Genomic DNA, 19,969 nt, shown 5'->3' on the forward strand with positions numbered 1-19,969 from the left:
TCCGAAAGCTGCGTACTGACGCGGGTGGAAAGTTGTCACCTTGCCAAGTTTACTAAGTCACGTGGTGTAAATGGCGCACGTGTTTCCTGTGTTCATCGTCATCTCTCCGATGTAAATTTTTGACAATTTTCGTGATTACCCAATCAGTTGAATCGAGTCAACGATTTGTAATTAATCTATTCTATAATTCGTCAGTGTTTGTGTTTACTGTACAGTACGTTGCGCTCAATTAAGCAAGTTTTCGTGGGAGAGAGGCACGGGGACGGCCAACTCCTACAAAAATGTGCGTTCTGACCCCGGTTCGACGTCACTTTCGTCACATGACTACTCACTTCGACCACGTGATATTTCTGACGTTATCTGGGGAAATATCGGTGGCACCACCTGATAGAGCTTCGTCACATTTCATACCAGGCCAACACAACGACAAAAGTAAGTTTAAATACATCGCTTTTAATAATAGAATCTTTATTTTTGTAAAGTTTAACGAGTAACCTTGTTTCTTGTGACAGCACAAAGACCCCGTTAACATGTGTTCGGTAGAGTCCGCGGACTACAGTTTGAGTAGTTCCGTGTTAGAACGTACACTTGCGTAAAGGGTATCGACATGTTTTCAATTTTTTTACGACTGGTTTGCTAGTGTGTTTGAATGGTTAAACGTCACTAGCAAATATTAAAAAGGTTCTGGAAAATGTATCGAGAGTAACTCTTATCAAAGTATGTAACAAATCACTTTTGCATTCATTTAATGTATGTATTCAATTTGAATAATGTATCCTATTATGTAACTAAATAAACAAATGATATTTTCAAACACGAAAAAACAATTTATTTCTTTATAGACAATAACTGATCCACAGTTGACTGGTGGAATGGATTCGCCTGAATTGGAGCCCGTTACCCTGAAAAGGCCTCCCGCGTAACGACCATCGTAAACGCGTACAACTACTATTGCATGGCAATTACGTGACACTTTACCACGGGCGGTGTAGCCTAGAAGCTGATGTCCAACTAGCCGATACAAAACAATAAACTTAATTACGTGTATTGACGTAATGTTAAAAAAAAAATAATATTAATTTCCTTTTGGTGTTATATTATTTCATATTACAAACCATTCAAATTGTCGTGTTAAATCATACTTATAACGTAATAGTAGTGTTAAGGGCTTCACATACGAAGTTATACAGGGTGACGCAAAATAAGCTGATGGTTTTCTGTGTAGGATAATTGTTGAAAGAAATAAAATAAATGAACCATCTAAACTTCAAATGAAAGTATTATTCTTGGAATTTTTTATTACACTAAGATTGGAACCATACCGGCCAAACGAACTACCCCTTCCTGTTTGCTAACACATGCTCTTCTCGTTGTATTTTCCATTACTTCTATTAGAATTTCAGGACTTATTGTGGCCATCTCGTTCCTACTTCGAACATTTTCTTTCGGTTCCTCGACAGTTTGCGGGTTGTGTGACACGAACCTTGTCCTTCAGATAGCCCCAAAGGAAAAGGTCTGGAGGAGTTAATTTTTAATGATTTCTATAGAATTGAAATCTATCTTCCATTTTTTATAGCTTTTTAAAAATTTTCATCCTGTGGGCCATAAGACAGCCTTTTAAAAAGTGTGCTATCATCAGGCCTACAATAGGACGGGGGACGGGACTCAACGTATCTCTACCGGCCACCCTCTAAACATTGAAAACATTTATGGGGTTTCTCAAATGCCATTCCATCCCCTGCAACACCCTAAAGCTGTCGCTCAGTAAATTACAAAATATATAACTTCGATCAATTCTAGTGGAGCATAAAGGAATAATACCAGGAATAACACTCGTATACAACATGTGGTGTCAAATATTACATTGTTTTTTAATTATATGCATAATTGACAAAGCAAATATACATGCTACAAAAGAATTACCGGTAACTTAATCCTTACTTGTTTAACATTCGACACCAATTGATTTTAGTATTATGTAATGTTTTTGTAAACACCCAATCCTCTTCTATTACATTTTAACGGTTAACTTCCTGCGAATATAAATGGAACTTCCATTGTTTGATGGAGCTAGAGCCATATATTTTTAAAAAATTCTTGGAACTCGGATTTCTTCGTGTTTGTAACAACTAAATAGGAGCCAGTTTCCCGTAGAAAGTCTTTCAACGTAGCACCCCACTAACAGATTGCCTAATCTCATTATTTAAATCACTAGTATTTTTATTTTAAAGACATTCTCATTAATCTGGAAGGTGTACTTGTAATCTATTCCTCCATTGTATATGTGGGCTATCCTAAGTATGATTTTTTAACCCTTTTCATTGCTTTCGTTGTCTTTCCTCTCCTGTAAAGTAAAACTGTTCCTTCTTGCATCTTCATGATGGGTAATTCATCATCCTCTACATATTTCTCCTTGGATAAACACCACATATTACAACAAAGATTTATTGTAATCTAAACAATCTGTCATATCTCCTGGCTCAATTTTGAGAAGAGAAATTTATTATCAATAACACAATCGTGTATGTGGTATGTAATATAAAAGATTGTTTTATTGTATATACAATCATAAACAGTTTCACTCTCTTTTCTTTATATGATAATATAAGAGGTGATTTCAGGTATCAAATGCTGTCAGAATGGAGAAATTATAATTTAATTTGTGTTAAATTATCATACGTTGCTGTGAGTAGTATAATTAAAACATACTTTTAAGTTTAAATAAGACTTATTTTTTCACTTACACTACACTGTTTACAATTGGATGCAATCCTTTAACTCTTTCAAACACTAAATTTCTCTCCCATATAATTTTTTGGTTAATGTTACCTATGGTTCCAAGATGGCGGCTCGTCTGATTGCTGTAACGACGCAAATTCTAACCTAACCTAACCTATTCTAATAATTTTGTTGGTAATAATTATGGTAATTTATTAGAATAGGTTAGGTTAGGTTAGAACGTGCATCTCCACTGTTTCTCTTCTTGTATTTGCTGGAATAAGAGACGAACCGCCATCTTGGAACCATAGGTAAAATTAACCAATTTTTTTTATACACACTATTTTATGTTCGGAAAATTCTTTACACATCTCTCAGGTATTGAAAGAAGCCATATTAAAACTGCTTCTATCTTCAAGTACAGATAGTAATTTGATGCAGATAATTGCAATTTCAACATGATTTATAAGAAACATGTAAACTATATTTTTTATTAAGATAAATTGTATGAAATTTCCTCAACAGTTGCATAGAATCTACTTTATTATAGAGCAAAAAGTCGCCTTTGAGGACGTGAGACGAAAAGTAGAAGAGCTTCAGGCTATATACAGCCATTCAGAAAAACTTTTAAACAAGTAAAATACATAATTATTTTTAATTAAAATATTCATTTATATAAAAGAAAACTGCTAAGAATATGAAAATGTAATCTAGGAAGATAGAACGTAACTGATACAAATACACTATAACTTATATTTTAGTTACAACGATTCTTCCAGTGACGTAACCCCGTCGTAAACCGCGGACTTTCTGTATTAAAAAACTTTCGTCACTTCTGCTAGTCAAATTATAATTATTTATACAAGATATTCATATTATAATAAGCAACATAAATTCTATATATTTTATTATTATCCAGTAATTAACGTAACTTTATCGTATCGGTTTTTCTTTACGGCTACAACCGGTAACGTAAAGAACGTTGCACAACGTAACGGATGTGACGTACACATTCCAGTTTTAAATCATTTGTCGTTTATGTAAGAATAGAGTGGCGTTTCGTCACGTTGCTCAACATTCTTTCCCGGTACGACGATGTTTAGAATAACATTAAGAAAATACTTTGGTGAAGGCACTCGTCTACAGACGTGATTATCTTATCTCGACACTATTGCTACATGTTACGAAAATAGGCAAATTGCCAAGTACTACAGCTTTAAATACAGTTGGATAAGTAATCCGGTGACCTGTTTGTGTTAAGTATCATCGACTGGAGATTGTCCTGGTGAGTATACGGATGAACGAATTCTAGCAATTATCATATAATTATCAGAGGTTTAAGGCTATTTGTTAAATAGTTATAGTAAAATTTTAGGAAATTATATTTCATTCGGCCATCGTACTTTTAAAGAACATTGCACAACTTAATGAAACAGGTGTTTTCATTGGAGTAATGAATTTGAATTCGGATACGGCAAAAATCTTATACATTTAATTTGTACTGTACGTAGTTATATATTATCCATTAAATAGTATATTTGTAATTATTAAAATTTTAAAACACATAAAAATTTTCCCACGGTATCCGAATGGACGAAACCAGTAAACACTCGTTAGTTTGAAATGAGTTCACGCCTAACTTTCACTGAATGAGTTCCACGTGGAGTGTTTGGGCTTTTTTCACCTGTCTAACACTTAAATAGGGGCCAATCTCCCGTAGGAATTTCTCCATCAGGTGGCCTTTTTAAAATTAATTTCTAAATTATGTTAATATAATATACGAAGAAATTTATTATTTTATATATTATTTATATTTCAGATTCGTCGATGTTTAGTAGTTGCAAAAAGCGATTGCACAGATATAAAAATGGAAGAAGAGTACCGAACTACGACAGACGATTTTCTTAAAGGTAATTGTCAATTACACATTTTATTTAAAACGAACTTCAAATTAATAAGATTGAAATTAAATTATGAAGTGGAGTTTGATATCCTCATATTCAATGTATTAAACAGCGAAACAGTGGTGTCGTTGGGCTCAAAAAATTTCTATTGTCTACTTTACAAGTACATTTCATAGTTTTGTATGAAGTATTTGATAATCAGTATTCGTAACCAAAGTATTAATGACTAACCGAACCCCAATAGACCCAGTCCCAATGCAGTAAACGTGCATGTAAGGGCTTGTCAGCCATTGTATGTTTGTTAACATTTCTTATGGTTTGCGCCTTTCTAAAATACTCATATTCCATATGAATTCGGCGCCCATCAGTGAGAGAGAGGAGAAAACCACTAAACATTGATGGTGGAAGGTTAGCGCCTGGCCAACGAACTGTCCATATGCAGTTTTCGGGGGTTTTTCTCACCTTTGTAACACCTAAACAGGTGCCACTTTCCTTTAGATATCATCCCGGGTGGCATCTCCCTTCGGCACATCACCCATGTGTCCCGTTGCCAATTACAAATAAACCGCACCATAGGAATTCAAGTTATGTCATTGGTTTCGTTTTATTCGTTTACCGTAACGAGGCTTGTGGCAATCGTGTGGTACGTTAGCAAGTAGAAACTATTAATTTAATATTCGTTGGCAGATCGACTTTAAATAATAAATGACAATTTACCAATTAACACGGAGACCAGCTTATAGGAGAAATGTTTATTTGAATCCGCTCCGATTTAAGTGTGACAGGTAAAAGATACTTTACAAAATGTCATGCGGGAAATCTATTGGAGCAGGTTCGTTTCAGAACAAACTAAGTTCTTTAGCTCTGCCACTAAAAATATACGACTTCTATTCTTTATCTCGTAAATATAAAATTTCAATTCCTAATTTGAGTATAAATTTACCCCTCTAATTAAGCATTTCATCCATTTCAGAGGAATTGAAGATCATTCAAGAACAGCTGATGAATAGATTCAAGACCAATTACGCGTGTTTGACACATTTCCTTTATAGTAACGATAACGAATTTCCAATAGAAGACAGTTTTATGGATGTAAAACTTCAAAAAACCGATTTTTTACGACGCAAAACTGGAGAAATTATTCAAATTAAAGATATTTTCCCGAAAGAAACCATCCAACATCGAACCGTTTTGATCACAGGAGATCCAGGATGTGGTAAAACCACTATTTGCAGAAAAATTGCGTACGATTGGGGAAAGAATGAAGAAAGTGGTGATTATTTAAGACAATTCGATGTTGTAGTTTTAATTGAATCACGTGAACTAGTAAAAAGGGATTTGAGTGATGCTGTATACGAATACATGAATAAAGACTTTCACTACAGGAATACTTTAATAGAAACTACATGGAACTTTCTGGTTATTTTAGACGGATTTGAGGAAGTTTGCTATAAAGAATCTTTAAAAGACTTTATATCAGTCGACTTGTTTTTTATTTCTCCAAAAATGACAGTTGTTGTTACCAGTCATCTACCTATTGCAGATGAAATTAGTATACACTTCGACGACCAATATTGCATCGAAGGACTTTCATTAGAACAGAAGGTAAATTACATCGACTTTATGATTAAAGAAGACAAAGATAAAAAAGATTATCTCATCAATTTCCTAGAAAACGATGCGTTCAAATTAACAAAATGCCCACTCATGTTGCAAATGTTATGCTTCCTTCCTGATAGTAGTGTTTACGGAGACATAAAGACAAAGACTGATATGTTCATTTTCATTTTTTATCTTATGATAAAAAGATATAAAAGAGAGAAAGGACAGAGTCAGAGACTGAAGAAGGGAACATTTTTTGATGGAGAAGATTTAATCATGAAATTAGGCAACTTGTGCTATACAAAGCTATTTCAGCGACGCAGTAACGATGATGTTTCAGGTACACGACAAATAACAGAAGAAGATTTCAGGATTACTTTCAGCGATGACGAAGAATACCAATGCATCGTTGGTCTGGATATATTTAAGAAATGTTCGGGGGAAAACAGTGAACAATATTTTGAATTTATTCATAAGTCATTTATGGAATTTGCCGTGGCTGTTTACATTTTTCATTCCATGGACACAGTTACGATTCCATACGTACACGGTATTTTGTTATTTATTTTTGGTTTGTTTAGAGACGATCCTTTCACAGGAAATGTCTTAAATTTTCTCAGAGAAAATTTATTTCATCCCGTAACGTGGAGAAATTTTTACAATGAGATCAGAAACGAAAAAAATAGAGAAATGTTTCGAAAGGAAACGAGAATTGTCTTTTATTACGATTGTTTCGACGAATTATTAAGATTATCTGCTACTTCTGTAGTGAATCCAATATACATATGCATACCTGATCCCTTTGATATTTACGAGTCATTTAACATCTATTCACGTTTATACCAAGATTTTCATAATCCTATTAAAATCTACAGAAACACGAAGACAGAATTGATTAAATTAGATGAAAATCTGCGCTGTAACCATCTTACAATATACGTCCTAATACAAAAAACGTTCTGTGAAAATCCTCCGTCCGACCTTGGCGATAGATACAGAAATCTTCATAAATCTGTTCAATTTTTAAGATATTTATTCAAGGGAGACAATTGGGATAAATTCAGACTTTATTTTCACGGCATCGTCCACAGTTTTAATTCGGAATTTTCTATTATCTGCGAGGAAAATGTTGACACTTTTAGTAAAGTCGATCGAGATTCTACAGAAGCGATGAAAAAGGAACTTAATTCGGTATTCAGAGGAGAAGTTATAAACAAGGAGAGTGAGTCTGGCGGCCCATCCGAAGAACCGGTGAATTTCTTGGAACCATTCAAACTAATCGATTTATCTTCAGACAGGGTTAGTTTAATTGTACATTAAAAACTTATGAGTTGTTTACTAATACAATATATTTTTACATCACTTAATATTTCACAGAATGTAATATAACCAGAAAGAATAAATAGTTAAAAATCGGCGGTAAGTGGAATTTGTAGTTATTAAATTATTGTATATATAAGATACATATATTATTTTTCGCTCGTCTTGTCATCAGGAAACGTTTTAATCTCATCCTGGATTTGGCCAGGACCTGAATGAACTCAGGCAAAATATTTTCCGAAAAGTTCTGAGTCGCTTACTTGGATTGGATCCTGGATGCTCCATATTTGAAGGCTTACGCCTCAGATGCCTCCGCCATCTTGCAGCATTATTCTGTATTATGAGAATCGCTAGGAATTAAAGAAGAGAGAAAATGTTGATTTAGACTGAGTTCTTGTATCAGTTTGATTTATCATAGAAATATATTTATATTTACAAATGTAACATATTAGAAAAATATAAACAAATTATTATTTTTTTTGAATCTCAATTTCATTTAAACCACGATAAATTCATTTGGCCTTAGTTGGTGCTTTCTTGGCGCTAATTAATAATTTAATGCTAGGAAGAACTTACGTTTAGAATTACTGTATTACACATGAATATGGACAGGAAGGTTTTCGTAATATTTCTCTAACAAAATTTGATTACTAATATATAAGAATACTAAGCATATAAAACTGAAAAGCAGACGTCAGAACCAAAAATAACAAAGCCTTAACTGAAGAGGGATCATATCGTGGTAAAACTCAAATTACATTTTAGCCAAGTTTATGATCGTAGTCTTTGATAGTATATCGTCATTGTATACAATAGAGGAATAAATAACTTTTAAAATGTGTTAGATTGGTCACTTGGTGTGATAAACTCTGATGCAACGTAATCTTTGTAGTTATAAATCAAATACTATACAATATATAATAAAAGGATTATAAGTACGAAATAATGTAAATACAGTGGACTCCGCATGAGTGGACACCCCAAGCGGAAGTGGAAATGTGTCGATAAATTTAACAAATTTCCTTTGTAATATTTCTCCATTTATATTTTCCGGCTGTTATGTATACTTCTACAGAAAATATTTGGTCCCCCGGGTCAGGATCTCAACACTTCTTGTGACTTTCGGCTAACGGGAAACCTTTTTTTTTTTTAATGTTATCGGGGTAAGAGAACAGAAGGTGATAGACAGCAACCCGGAAGAAATTCACTCTAATACTTAGTTAACATTGAAACAACAATGGTTTATTTACACGTAAGACTATCGAAGCGTGCTACGTTATACTGCGGAAGACTACATTATACAATTAAACTATCGAAGAATACAACAATATAAATCATCCGAGAACAATCAAGGGCACTAAGAGCCGAGAAAAATTCCTGATTTACGTATTAACAGATTGAATCTTGGCGAGAGAGTTTAGAGTTAAATGGTGCCAGGATAATTACCTGGCACCATTCAACCTATTATCTTCGATCGGTATTTTGTATATTTTGTATACCTCTGGTGCTCTCCTGTTATTCAGCTTGTCTTTATCATTCCTTAGTAGCTCATATATAGACTGAGTCCTTGTGTATGTTAATTTGATCCCCTTCTCTTCCGCTACTTATATATGTGATGAATTTTTGTTGTATTGGACAATTATGCGTTATTTTCTTGCTCAGGAACTTTCCCAGGGAGAGGTTTTCAATTGTAGCTGACCGAAAGTTAAAAAGTTGAGAAATCTTGTAACCTTTATCGTTGAATTTAATATTTTAACTTTTTTACACTCTCTCCATACTAAATCTTATGATAGAGATGAATTGATAACAATAATAATAATAATCGCAGAGCCCAAACGGTTAGAAGTTTAAAGTCGAAGTTTGGTGCACAGTTAGGGTACGTCATGCGAATGCATAGTAAAAAGGGATTTTTCGAAATTCTCCGCGCTGGAGAGAAGAAGACAGTTAAATTTGGGACTTTAACTTCCTACCACCTGGACCTTTAGTGTTGTCGTGTATCATGTAAGTGGAAATCGGTCAAATTTAATTAAGATTTTACACGTTATTAGTTGTTTCTTTTATAAAACTCATCCTTACACTTAACATATTTGTGGTTTGGAATGACCCGCAAATAGCCTTGAACTTAACCTAAATGGCAGTTTCGTGGACTATTTTGAAGAATGTCAGAAAAGTTATCCCCTGTACTAAAGAGTTGAAAAATGAAATTCTAGAATCTTCATTTGGAATATGTCCTAGACCTAGAGTGTGTCAACATGAAATAAAACAAATAACACTGCAGATTAAGGCAGTATTAAGAGCTGAAATGGTTCAACTAAATTTTACACAAGATGGTCTAATAAATATATTTTTCCCATTCGGTGGCCTAATAATTTTATCTTTGGTTCGTTTTAGCTTTACATTGAGGTTTGCGACAAAACATGTACAAGTAATGCATTGAAATATCGAGTGATTTAGTAAATCATTGTATATTATTATATCCATTTCTGCTGGTTTTCACATAGTGTATTCGAACATAATAACTTGTATGTTATATTTCAAATGGGGATGGTATATTTAGTAACTTTTGATCTGTGGTTGAACAATATTTTCTTGTTTTTTGGTGTTTTTCATCAGAAATACTAAATGATGTATACTGGTGAACCAAGAAGATAATTAAATCGACTTAATATCATTCGCGATTTGAATCGGTATAATAAAACGTTTTAATTGGCTCCAAGAAAGCACCGACAAATGCCAGATGAATTTTTCATAGTGTAAATGTCAAACATAAAAATTATTTCTATTTTTCTAATATATTACATTTACATTTACATATTACATTTGAAAACAGAAATATATTCGTATGATAAATCGAACTGATACAAAAACCGAGTCTGAATCAAGATTTTCTTTTCATTAATTCCTAGCCATTCTCATAATACAGAGCAATGCTTCCACATGGCGGCGACATCCAAGGACTGAGCCTTTAATTATGGAGCATTCATGATCTAATCCAAGTAAGCGACTCAGAACTTTTCGGAAAATAGTTTGTCCAGAAATCGTCGGGTTCATTCTGGTCCTGGCCAAATCTAGGATGAAATTAAAAATGCCCGCTGATTGACAAGAGAAGCGTAAAATAAAATATATATTTTATATATACAATAATTTAATAACTACAAATTCAACTTACCTCCGATTTAAAACTACAACTCTCTCAAGTTATGTTACATTCTGTAAAATATTAGATGTAAAAATATATTGTATTAGTAAACAACTCAAAAGTTTTTAATGTACAATTAAACTAACCCTATCTGAAGATAAATCGATTAGTTTGAATGGTTCCAAGCAATTCACCGGTTCTTCGGATGGGCCGCCAGACTCACTCCCCTTGTTTATAACTTCTCCTCTGAATACCGAATTAAGTTCCTTTTTCATCGCTCCTGTAGAATCTCGATCGACTTTACTAAAAGTGTCAACATTTTCCTCGCAGATAATAGAAAATTCCGAATTAAAACTGTGGACAATGCCGTGAAAATAAAGTTTGAATTTATCCCAATTGTCTCCCTTGAATAAATATCTTAAAAATTGAACGGATTTGTGAAGATTTCTGTATCTATCGCCAAGGTCGGACCGAGGATTTTCACAGAACGTCTTTTGTATTATGACGTATATTCGTAAGATGGTTACAGCGCAGATTTTCATCTAATTTAATCAATTCTGTCTTCGTGTTTCTGTAGATTTTAATAGGATTATGAAAATCTTCGGATAAACGTAAATAGAGGTTAAATGACTCGTAAATATCAAAAGGATCAGGTATGCAAATGTATATTGGATTCACTACAGAAGTAGCGGATAATTTCAATAATTCGTCGAAACAATCGTAATAAAAGACTATTCTCGTTTCCTCTCGAAATATTTCTCTATTTTTTTCGTTTCTGATCTCATTGTAAAAATTTCTCCACGTTACGGGATGAAATAAATTTTCTCTGAGAAAATTTAAGACGTTTCCTGTAAAAGGATCGTCTCTAAACAAACCAAAAATAAATAACAAAATACCGTGTACGTATGGAATCGTAACTGTGTCCATGGAATGAAAAATGTAAACAGCCACGGCAAATTCCATAAATGACTTATGAATAAATTCAAAATATTGTTCACTGTTTTCCCCCGAACATTTCTTAAATATATCCAGACCAACGATGCATTGGTATTCTTCGTCATCGCTGAAAGTAATCCTGAAATCTTCTTCTGTTATTTGTCGTGTACCTGAAACATCATCGTTACTGCGTTGTTGAAATAGCTTTGTATAGCACAAGTTGCCTAATTTCATGATTAAATCTTCTCCATCAAAAAATGTTCTCCTTTTTAGACTTTGACTCTGGCCTTTCTCCCTTTTATATCTTTGTATAATAAGATGAAAAGTAGGAAATAAACATATCAGTCTTTGTCTTTATGTCTCGGTAAACACTAGTATCAGGAAGGAAGCAAAACATTTGCAACATGAGTGGGCATTTCGCTAATTCAAAAGCATCGTTTTTTAGGAAATTGATGAGATAATCTTTTTTATCTTTGTCTTCTTTAATCATAAAGTCGATGTAATTTACCTTCTGTTCTAATGAAAGTCCTTCGATGCAATATTGGTCGTCGAAGTGTATACTAATTTCATCTGCAATAGGTAGATGACTGGTAACAACAACTGTCATTTTTGGAGAAATAAAGAACAAGTCGACTGATATAAAGTCTTTTAAAGATTCTTTATAGCAAACTTCCTCAAATCCGTCTAAAATGACCAGAAAGTTCCATGTAGTTTCTCTTAAAGTATTCCTGTAGTGAAAGTCTTTATTCATGTATTCGTATACAGCATCACTCAAATCCCTTTTTACTAGTTCACGTGATTCAATTAAAACTACAACATCGAATTGTCTTAAATAATCACCACTTTCTTCATTCTTTCCCCAATCGTACGCAATTTTTCTGCAAATAGTGGTTTTACCACATCCTGGATCTCCTGTGATCAAAACGGTTCGATGTTGGTTGGTTTCTTTCGGGAAAATATCTTCAATTTGAATAATTTCTCCAGTTTTGCGTCGTAAAAAATCGGTGTTTTGAAGTTTTACATCCATAAAACTGTCTTCTATTGGAAATTCGTTATCTTTACTACAAAGGAAATGTGTCAAACACGCGTAATTGGTCTTGTATCTATTCATTAGCTGTTCTTGGATGATCTTTAATTCCTCTGAAATGAATGAAATGCTTAATTAGAGGGGTAAATTTATACTCAAATTAGGAACTGAAATTTTATATTTACGAGTTAAAGAACATAAGCCGTATATTTTTAGTGGCAGATCTAAACAACCTAGTTTGTTCTGAAACGAACCTGCATGGGAGCGGATTCAAATAAACATTTCTTCTATAAGCTGGTCTCCGTGTTAATTGGTAAATTGTCATTTATTATTTAAAGTCAATCTGCCAACGAAGATTAAATTAATAGTTTCTACTTGCTAACGTACCACACGATTGCCACAAGCCACGTTACGGTAAACGAATAAAACGAAACCAATGACATAACTTGAATTCATATGGTGCGGTTTATTTGTAATTGGCAACGGGACACATGGGTGATGTGCCGAAGGGAGATGCCACCCGGGATGATATCTAAAGGAAAGTGGCACCTATTTAGGTGTTACAAAGGTGAGGAAAACCCCCGAAAACTGCATATGGACAGTTCGTTGGCCAGGCGCCAACCTTCCACCATCAATGCTTAGTGGTTTTCTCTTCTCTCTCACTGATGGGCGCCGAATTCATATGGAATATTAGTATTTCAGAAAGGCGCAAACCATAAGAAATGTTAACAAACATACAATGGCTGACAAGCCCTTACATGGACGTTTACTGCATTGGGACTGGGTCTATTGGAGTTCGGTTAGTCATTAATACTTTGGTTACGAATACTGATTATCAAATATTTCATACAAAACTATGAAATGTACTTGTAACGTAGACAATAGAAATTTTTTCAGCCCAACGACACCACTGTTTCGCTGTTAAATACATTGAATATGAGGATATCAAACTCCACTCCCAATTTCAATTTCAATCTTATTAATTTGAAGTACGTTTTAAATAAAATGTGAAATTGATAATTACCTTTAAGAAAATCGTCTGTCGTAGTTCGGTACTCTTCTTCCATTTTTATATCTGTGCAATCGCTTTTTGCAACTACTAAACATCGACGAATCTGAAATATAAATAATATATAAAATAATAAATTTCTTCGTATATTATATTAACATAATTTAGAAATTAATTTTAAAAAGGCCACCTGATGGAGAAATTCCTACGGGAGATTGGCCCCTATTTAAGTGTTAGACAGGTGAAAAAAGCCCAAACACTCCACGTGGAACTCATTCAGTGAAAGTTAGGCGTGAACTCATTTCAAACTAACTAGTGTTTACTGGTTTCGTCCATTCGGATACCGTGGGAGAATTTTTATGTGTTATAAAATTACAATAACTAGTTAAGTAACGCTGTATCAGCGTGTAGTCGGAACGAAGCTGCTCGCACCTTTATTTTTTAGATTATGAGGGAAAAAAGAAACAAAGAATCATTCGTTCTCAACAATATATTTGATTTCTATTGGATCATTTAAAGGTACAAATATAAGGTCAGAATAAGCCATTAATTAATTGCTATGTCAATATTTCATGAAATTCTGACTATCACTATAGGCCTTGGACTTACAGATTGACTCGTTGCGATCTTTATATTAACTCTAAAAATACTATGTCAGTTATTTTTCTCACTCGACTCAATGTAACATAGGTATGACCGATAATATCTCTTTTTTCCTATATCTATTTTGATTTTTGGAAGAGTTAATCCCTGTGATTTATATATACTCATCGAGTATGCTAAGGGAAGGGAAAACTGTCTACGAGATCGCAATATACTGCTATCATTCGAAGAGCGTGTTATGGGGATTATTGGAAACAGATTACCATAGATGAAAGGTCCCTGAAACGTCTCCATAGATGAATTCCGCTAAAATAAACAGAGGAAGAGCTGGAAGGCGAGCATTAGGAGCATATATAATGTAGCGTATAGTTCCTAGTGAACCATTGACGAGACCTCCTTGCACCCATAAGTTGACTCTCAGCATGATTCTGGCATTAACTGAGAAATTTAAATACTTGGAGAGACCAAGAGCTGAGTCATCTTTGGACGAAGGCGGGGCAATATCTGAAGTGTTATATGATCAAGATGCTATATCAAGATGAAGATGCTATATAACCAAGAGGGCATCCAGTTGACTGCAAGTAGTTTTCGTTGCTTTGTTTAACTTGCTCATTTGTTGGATCTTATTTGTTGAATTGGATCGGATTTGTTGGATCAAATGGCTCTAATGCCATTTGGAACTGATCAAGTTCATCTCTGGATAAATAGGCTCGATTTCTTGTCGTCAGAATGTTCAGATCTGTATCAGAGAAATCACCCGAAGCTAGATGTTGTAAGACATCTGTGAAGGAACTATCTGCGCTATTTTGTCTATGAGAATTACTAAGTTCAATGAACTTCTCAAAAGAATCAAATGCAAATGTAATGTAATGTCCCAACAAGGTCCCTACCTTGTTGGACATTACATTGTAAAAAACACTCGAGTAGAGAGGAGTATCTTTAACAGGAGGAAGCTGACGAAAATCACCAAACAAATAAATAAAGAATCCACCAAACCGCTCATCTTTCTCGGGGTTTCTGTCCCTCAATCTTCTCTCGATCATGTACAGCATTCTTGCACCAATCATTGACATTTCATCGACGATGATGAATTTGAGCGACTTCATCTCAATTTGGAATCTCTGCGCAGCTTCTCCATTTAGAGATCGAAATTTCGTACTAACGATAGGAAGACGAAGGAGAGAATGGATCGTAAAGCCATCAATATTGATCGCTGCTGCTCCACGTTTTAAAAAGAAAGACTTGTTTAAACTTATTATTCTATAAAGATTCTTTATATTTGTTGTGTGTCCAGTTAGCGACAACATTCACCTTTCAAAATCACCGTTTTAATGCTTGTCATATTTTCCGACCCCCAGATGGCGCTTCTACACGTGCGTGCAGGAAGCGACTAACACTTGACTTCATGCATTCCTTGTCAACATAATAACTCTAGAATGAGTTGTCCGATCTTGATGAAATTTTCCACGACGACTCATCATCACTGAAAGACAAACTGATTAAAATTTCAACTCTCAAAAATGATCCATACTGAAGAAAAACCCCTATCTCCAGTTCTACAAAAACGGATCATTTTTGAAAGTTGATAGTTTAATCAGTTCATCCTTGAGTGATGATGAGTCGTCGTAGAAAATTTCATCAAGATCGGACAACTCATTCCAGAGTTATTCTGCGGAAAAGGAATGCACGAAGTGAAGTATTAGTCGTCACTATGTTCCGACAATTATATGATAATTGCTAGAATTCGTTCATTCGTATACTCACCAGGACAATCTCCAGTCGATGATACCTAACACAAACGGGTCACCGGATTACTTATCCAACTGTATTTAAAGCTGTAATACTTGGCAATGAGCCCATTGTCGTAACGTGTAGCAATAGTGTCGAGATAAGATAATCACGTCTGTAGACGTGTGTCTTCACCAAAGTATATTCTTAATGTTATTCTAAACATCGTCGTACCGGTAAAGAATGTTGAGCAACGTGACGAAACGCCACTCTATTCTTAGATAAACGACAGATGATTTAAAACGGGAATGTGTACGTCACTTCCGTTACGTTGTGCAACGTTCTTTACATTACGACGAGTTGTAGCTGTAAAGAAAAACCGATACGATTTAACGGACAGATTAATGACAAATTTAATCACGTGTTATCACGTTGTAGTGTTGCGGATACACCTTATAATTTATGTAAATTGTTCTCGAACTCGTGAGCAATACGAACAAAATCTTAAAATAATTAGAAAAGATTACAGTTTTATTGATTGAAATGTTTCGTTAGCTGCATTTAATTACTGGATAATAATAAACTATATAGAATTTATGTTGCTTATTATAATATGATTATCTTGTATAAATAATTATGTGACTAGCTGACGTGGCGAAAGTTTTTTAATACTGGAAGTCCGCTGTTTGCGACGGCGTTACGTCACTAGAAGGCATAATTCTAATTTGCGGTCGGTTGTGACGTCACTGAATTACGTGACGGAACGAAAGTGGCCTGTCGCTAGAAGCGTATTATGAATTACGTGACAGAACGCAATCTGTGTAAATACACCGTGGTTGAAAAGTGAATAGGGGCATGGTATTTTGTCATCTTTTTATTTTATTATTGCTGATTTAAAAAAAAAAATTATAGAAACAGAAGATACTCGAATTGTAAATAAATGCATCTGATTAAAATTAATTGTAGTTTCTAATCGTTGTCTACAATGTGGCAGGCGAGAAACGCCGTCTCTGTAATAAAATTTTTCTAAACCGCGGTCTATCCGATCTGTAAACCGTCGTCGGCTTCTGAACGTTGTCTCTGCAATCGGCTGTTATTGTTTTTAGTGTTTATAAGCCTGTTATTTAGACATCTCTACTGATTTAATATTATTACGTAAAACAATGTTTACGTTTTACTCTAATGTTGATTTCACAAATAGTAGGTCAGACGAGGACCGTTAGACTGATGACGTAGGCTGTCGCTTTTCGGGGTTGTATCGGAGCTCCCGCCATAGCGTGATTTACAGAAGTCACACCTACTTTTTTTCTGACGCCAGCCAATTAGGAATATTAATTTTTTTAACCAATCAGATGATGGCGGGATGTTTAAATTCGATTTATGTCGATAGATGACCCTCTAAAATTTCATATTTATTTTAATTTTCTATCTTTTATTGTAATTTCTAGAGAATTAAAGGATATTTCAAAACAAAGTTGGAGAATCCAACTAAACGTGAAAATTCTAAGACTTCACGAAATGATTTAGGTATTTTATATGAATTTTTTTGCGGGTATATACGTCGTTCACCAGTGTCATGCGATCGCCCTTGATATATACGTCGCTTACTTCTGAGTGGATATCTTACACTATTCGTCTGTAAAGAGTAAGTTCGCATTCATGTAATGTTAATTTTCCTACTGTTATGTACTTAATAAAGCATGCAAGCTTCATCTAAATCAGTGGTTCTTAACCTGGGTTCGACCGAACCCCTGGGGTTCGGCGAGTCAGTCTCAGGGGTTCGGCGGGTCAACCACCTGACGTCATCGTGACGTAGAAACCGTATTGGTTTCGAAAACTAATGCTACATAACGTGTGTTCTATTGGGAAACTAACTTCTCTTACTCTCTAACTTCTACTACTCTCTAACTGAAATGAAGTGAAGAGGTCCCAATCGAATACACGTATAAACGACCTGCAAGACGGTCAAGCACACACCCGACTCATACGTTCGTGATGACACGCCCCACTCGGCTATCATTGGCTGCGGGTGATCACGCAACATCGCTTGGCCTTTCTATGCTGCAGGAAATTTGGTGCGCCCAGTATTCGAATTGTGACTGTCGTGATTGTACGTCGTGTGATTTCTTTTTTAATATTTTAATCCCTTCATACTATGTCGAGCAAAAAAAGAAAGTGGTCGGACGAATATGTACAATATGGATTCACATGTATAACGGAACGTGATGGGAGTCAGCGTCCTTGTTGCATGATTTGCAATGCCAAGTTGAGCAATTCTAGTCTAGCACCGGCAAAACTAAGAGAACACTTCTTTAATCTGCATGGAAATTACAAAAATACAACACTCGCTGAATTCAAGGTGAAGAGGGCCAGATTTGATGAAAAGGGTAGTCTGCCTGTCCTCGGCTTTGTACCCATCGATAAACCGATCCTTACAGCATCGTACGAAGTCGCTTACCTTATCGCAAAGCAGGGCAAACCACACAATATTGGTGAAAAACTCATAAAACCAGCCGTGTTGAAGATGGCGAATATCATGCTGGGAAAAGCGGCTGAAGTTAAGTTATCCCAAATTCCTCTTTCAAATGACACCATCAGTGACAGAATAGACGACATGAGCAAAGATATCTTGGCCCAAGTAGTTGCAGATCTGATTTCAAGCCCGGCAAAATTCAGCCTTCAACTCGACGAAATTACAGACGTTTCCAATCTAAGTCAGCTTGCAGTATTTGTGCGCTATGTGAAAGACGACGTTATAAAGGAAGATTTTTTATTATGTAAGCCTCTTACAACAACAACTAAGGCAGCCGATGTAAAGAAACTTGTGGATGACTTCTTCAAAGAAAATAATCTTTCGTGGGATATGGTTTCTGCAGTTTGTTCGGACGGAGCTCCAGCCATGCTGGGAAGAAAGTCTGGTTTTGGTGCGCTAGTGAAAGCCGATGCACCACACATCGTTGTTACACATTGTATTCTACACAGGCATGCGTTGGCAACAAAAACCATGCCTCCAAAACTGGCAGAAGTCTTAAAAATTGTAGTGGAATGCGTGAACTATGTGCGAAATAGTGCTCTGAGGCACCGCATCTTCAAGGAGTTGTGTAAAGAAATGGGGTCTGAATTCGAGGTACTTCTGTACCATTCAAACGTTCGGTGGTTATCCCGGGGACAGGTTCTGAATCGTGTTTTTGCCCTACGTGAGGAATTAGCCCTGTTTTTGCAAGAGCACCAACATGGTCATGCATATTGCTTCAAAAATTCTGAATTTATTCTCATGCTTGCGTACATGGCTGATATCTTCGCAGCTCTCAATCATCTGAATCAACAGATGCAGGGCGGTGGTGTCAACATCATCGAAGCGGAAGAAGCCCTGAAGGCGTTTCAAAAAAAGCTACCGTTGTGGAAACGACGAATAGAAAACGGTAACTTTGCAAACTTTACCCTGCTAGACGAATGTGTAAATAAGAATTATGATGTGCCTGGAATCGGAGATATTTCTGTATCGGGGGAACTGAAGCTCGCAATTTCCATGCACTTAGACAAGCTTGCAAAGTCTCTTGAAGGGTACTTCCCTTCAAGAGAGTTATATCCAGCATGGGTGAGGCAGCCGTTTACGTTTGATGTTGAGAAAACAGATGTCAATGATACATACCTGGATGAAATCATTGAAATTCAGCAGAGCCAGGTTCAACAGCAACTCTTCAAAACAACAACGCTCTCATCGTTTTGGTGCCACCAAATAGTAACGTACTCTGCTATTGCGAAGAAAGCTCTGGAGATTTTGATACCGTTTGTGACAACATATCTTTGCGAGCAATCCTTTTCGAGGATGCTGGACCTTAAAACGAAGAAAAGGAACAGACTTAGTTGCGAAAATGACATGCGAGTGGCACTTTCCAAGGTTCCTCGCATTTCCGAACTGGTGTCTAAAAGGCAACAGCAGCAGTCACACTGATTTTAAATTTTGTTCTTTGTTCTTAATG

At 35.3% G+C, this 19,969-nt stretch overlaps 2 protein-coding genes and 3 long non-coding RNA genes across 6 annotated transcripts; 4 read left to right on the plus strand and 1 right to left on the minus strand.

The window, feature by feature from the left end:
* The first annotated feature begins 378 nt into the window (after positions 1-378).
* Positions 379-827, plus strand: LOC136988708 (uncharacterized). Its single transcript, XR_010882801.1, has 2 exons — positions 379-432; positions 513-827. It is a non-coding gene; the product is annotated as an uncharacterized lncRNA (long non-coding RNA).
* A 3,758-nt stretch (positions 828-4,585) lies between these two features.
* Positions 4,586-6,867, plus strand: LOC136988700 (NACHT, LRR and PYD domains-containing protein 12-like). The gene is made up of 3 exons (XM_067286642.1): positions 4,586-4,628; positions 5,596-6,774; positions 6,845-6,867. Exons 1-3 carry the CDS (start codon positions 4,586-4,588, stop codon positions 6,865-6,867), a joined length of 1,245 nt encoding a protein of 414 aa, XP_067142743.1.
* Positions 6,868-6,944: 77 nt separating this feature from the next.
* LOC136988713 (uncharacterized) lies at positions 6,945-7,642 on the plus strand. Its single transcript, XR_010882802.1, has 2 exons — positions 6,945-7,523; positions 7,602-7,642. It is a non-coding gene; the product is annotated as an uncharacterized lncRNA (long non-coding RNA).
* A 2,832-nt stretch (positions 7,643-10,474) lies between these two features.
* Positions 10,475-13,710, minus strand: LOC136988716 (uncharacterized). Of its 2 annotated transcripts, none has more exons than XR_010882804.1 (3): positions 13,671-13,710; positions 10,714-10,754; positions 10,475-10,612 (listed from the first exon to the last, which is right to left on the minus strand). It is a non-coding gene; the product is annotated as an uncharacterized lncRNA (long non-coding RNA). The 2 variants fall into 2 exon arrangements; XR_010882803.1 differs by lacking the exon at positions 13,671-13,710 and adding an exon at positions 10,830-11,158.
* Positions 13,711-18,141: 4,431 nt separating this feature from the next.
* Positions 18,142-19,941, plus strand: LOC136988672 (protein FAM200C-like). Its single transcript, XM_067286594.1, has one exon. The coding sequence runs from the start codon at positions 18,142-18,144 to the stop codon at positions 19,939-19,941; it is 1,800 nt and encodes a 599-aa protein (XP_067142695.1).
* Positions 19,942-19,969: the final 28 nt, after the last annotated feature.

Source organism: Centruroides vittatus, unplaced genomic scaffold (assembly GCF_030686945.1).
Source record: "Centruroides vittatus isolate TY-2023 unplaced genomic scaffold, ASM3068694v2 contig_1263, whole genome shotgun sequence".
Classification (NCBI taxonomy): Eukaryota; Metazoa; Arthropoda; class Arachnida; order Scorpiones; family Buthidae; genus Centruroides; species Centruroides vittatus.

Excerpts from the sequence above, each read along its gene's own strand:
- LOC136988700 (XM_067286642.1), top strand. The coding sequence starts at position 4,586 with ATGGAAGAAGAGTACCGAACTACGACAGACGATTTTCTTAAAG. Across the intron at positions 4,629-5,595 it reads GACAGACGATTTTCTTAAAG|AGGAATTGAAGATCATTCAA; the intron begins GTAATTGTCAAT and ends CATCCATTTCAG. Across the intron at positions 6,775-6,844 it reads TACGATTCCATACGTACACG|AGAAAATTTATTTCATCCCG; the intron begins GTATTTTGTTAT and ends AAATTTTCTCAG.
- LOC136988672 (XM_067286594.1), top strand. The coding sequence starts at position 18,142 with ATGTCGAGCAAAAAAAGAAAGTGGTCGGACGAATATGTACAATATGGA.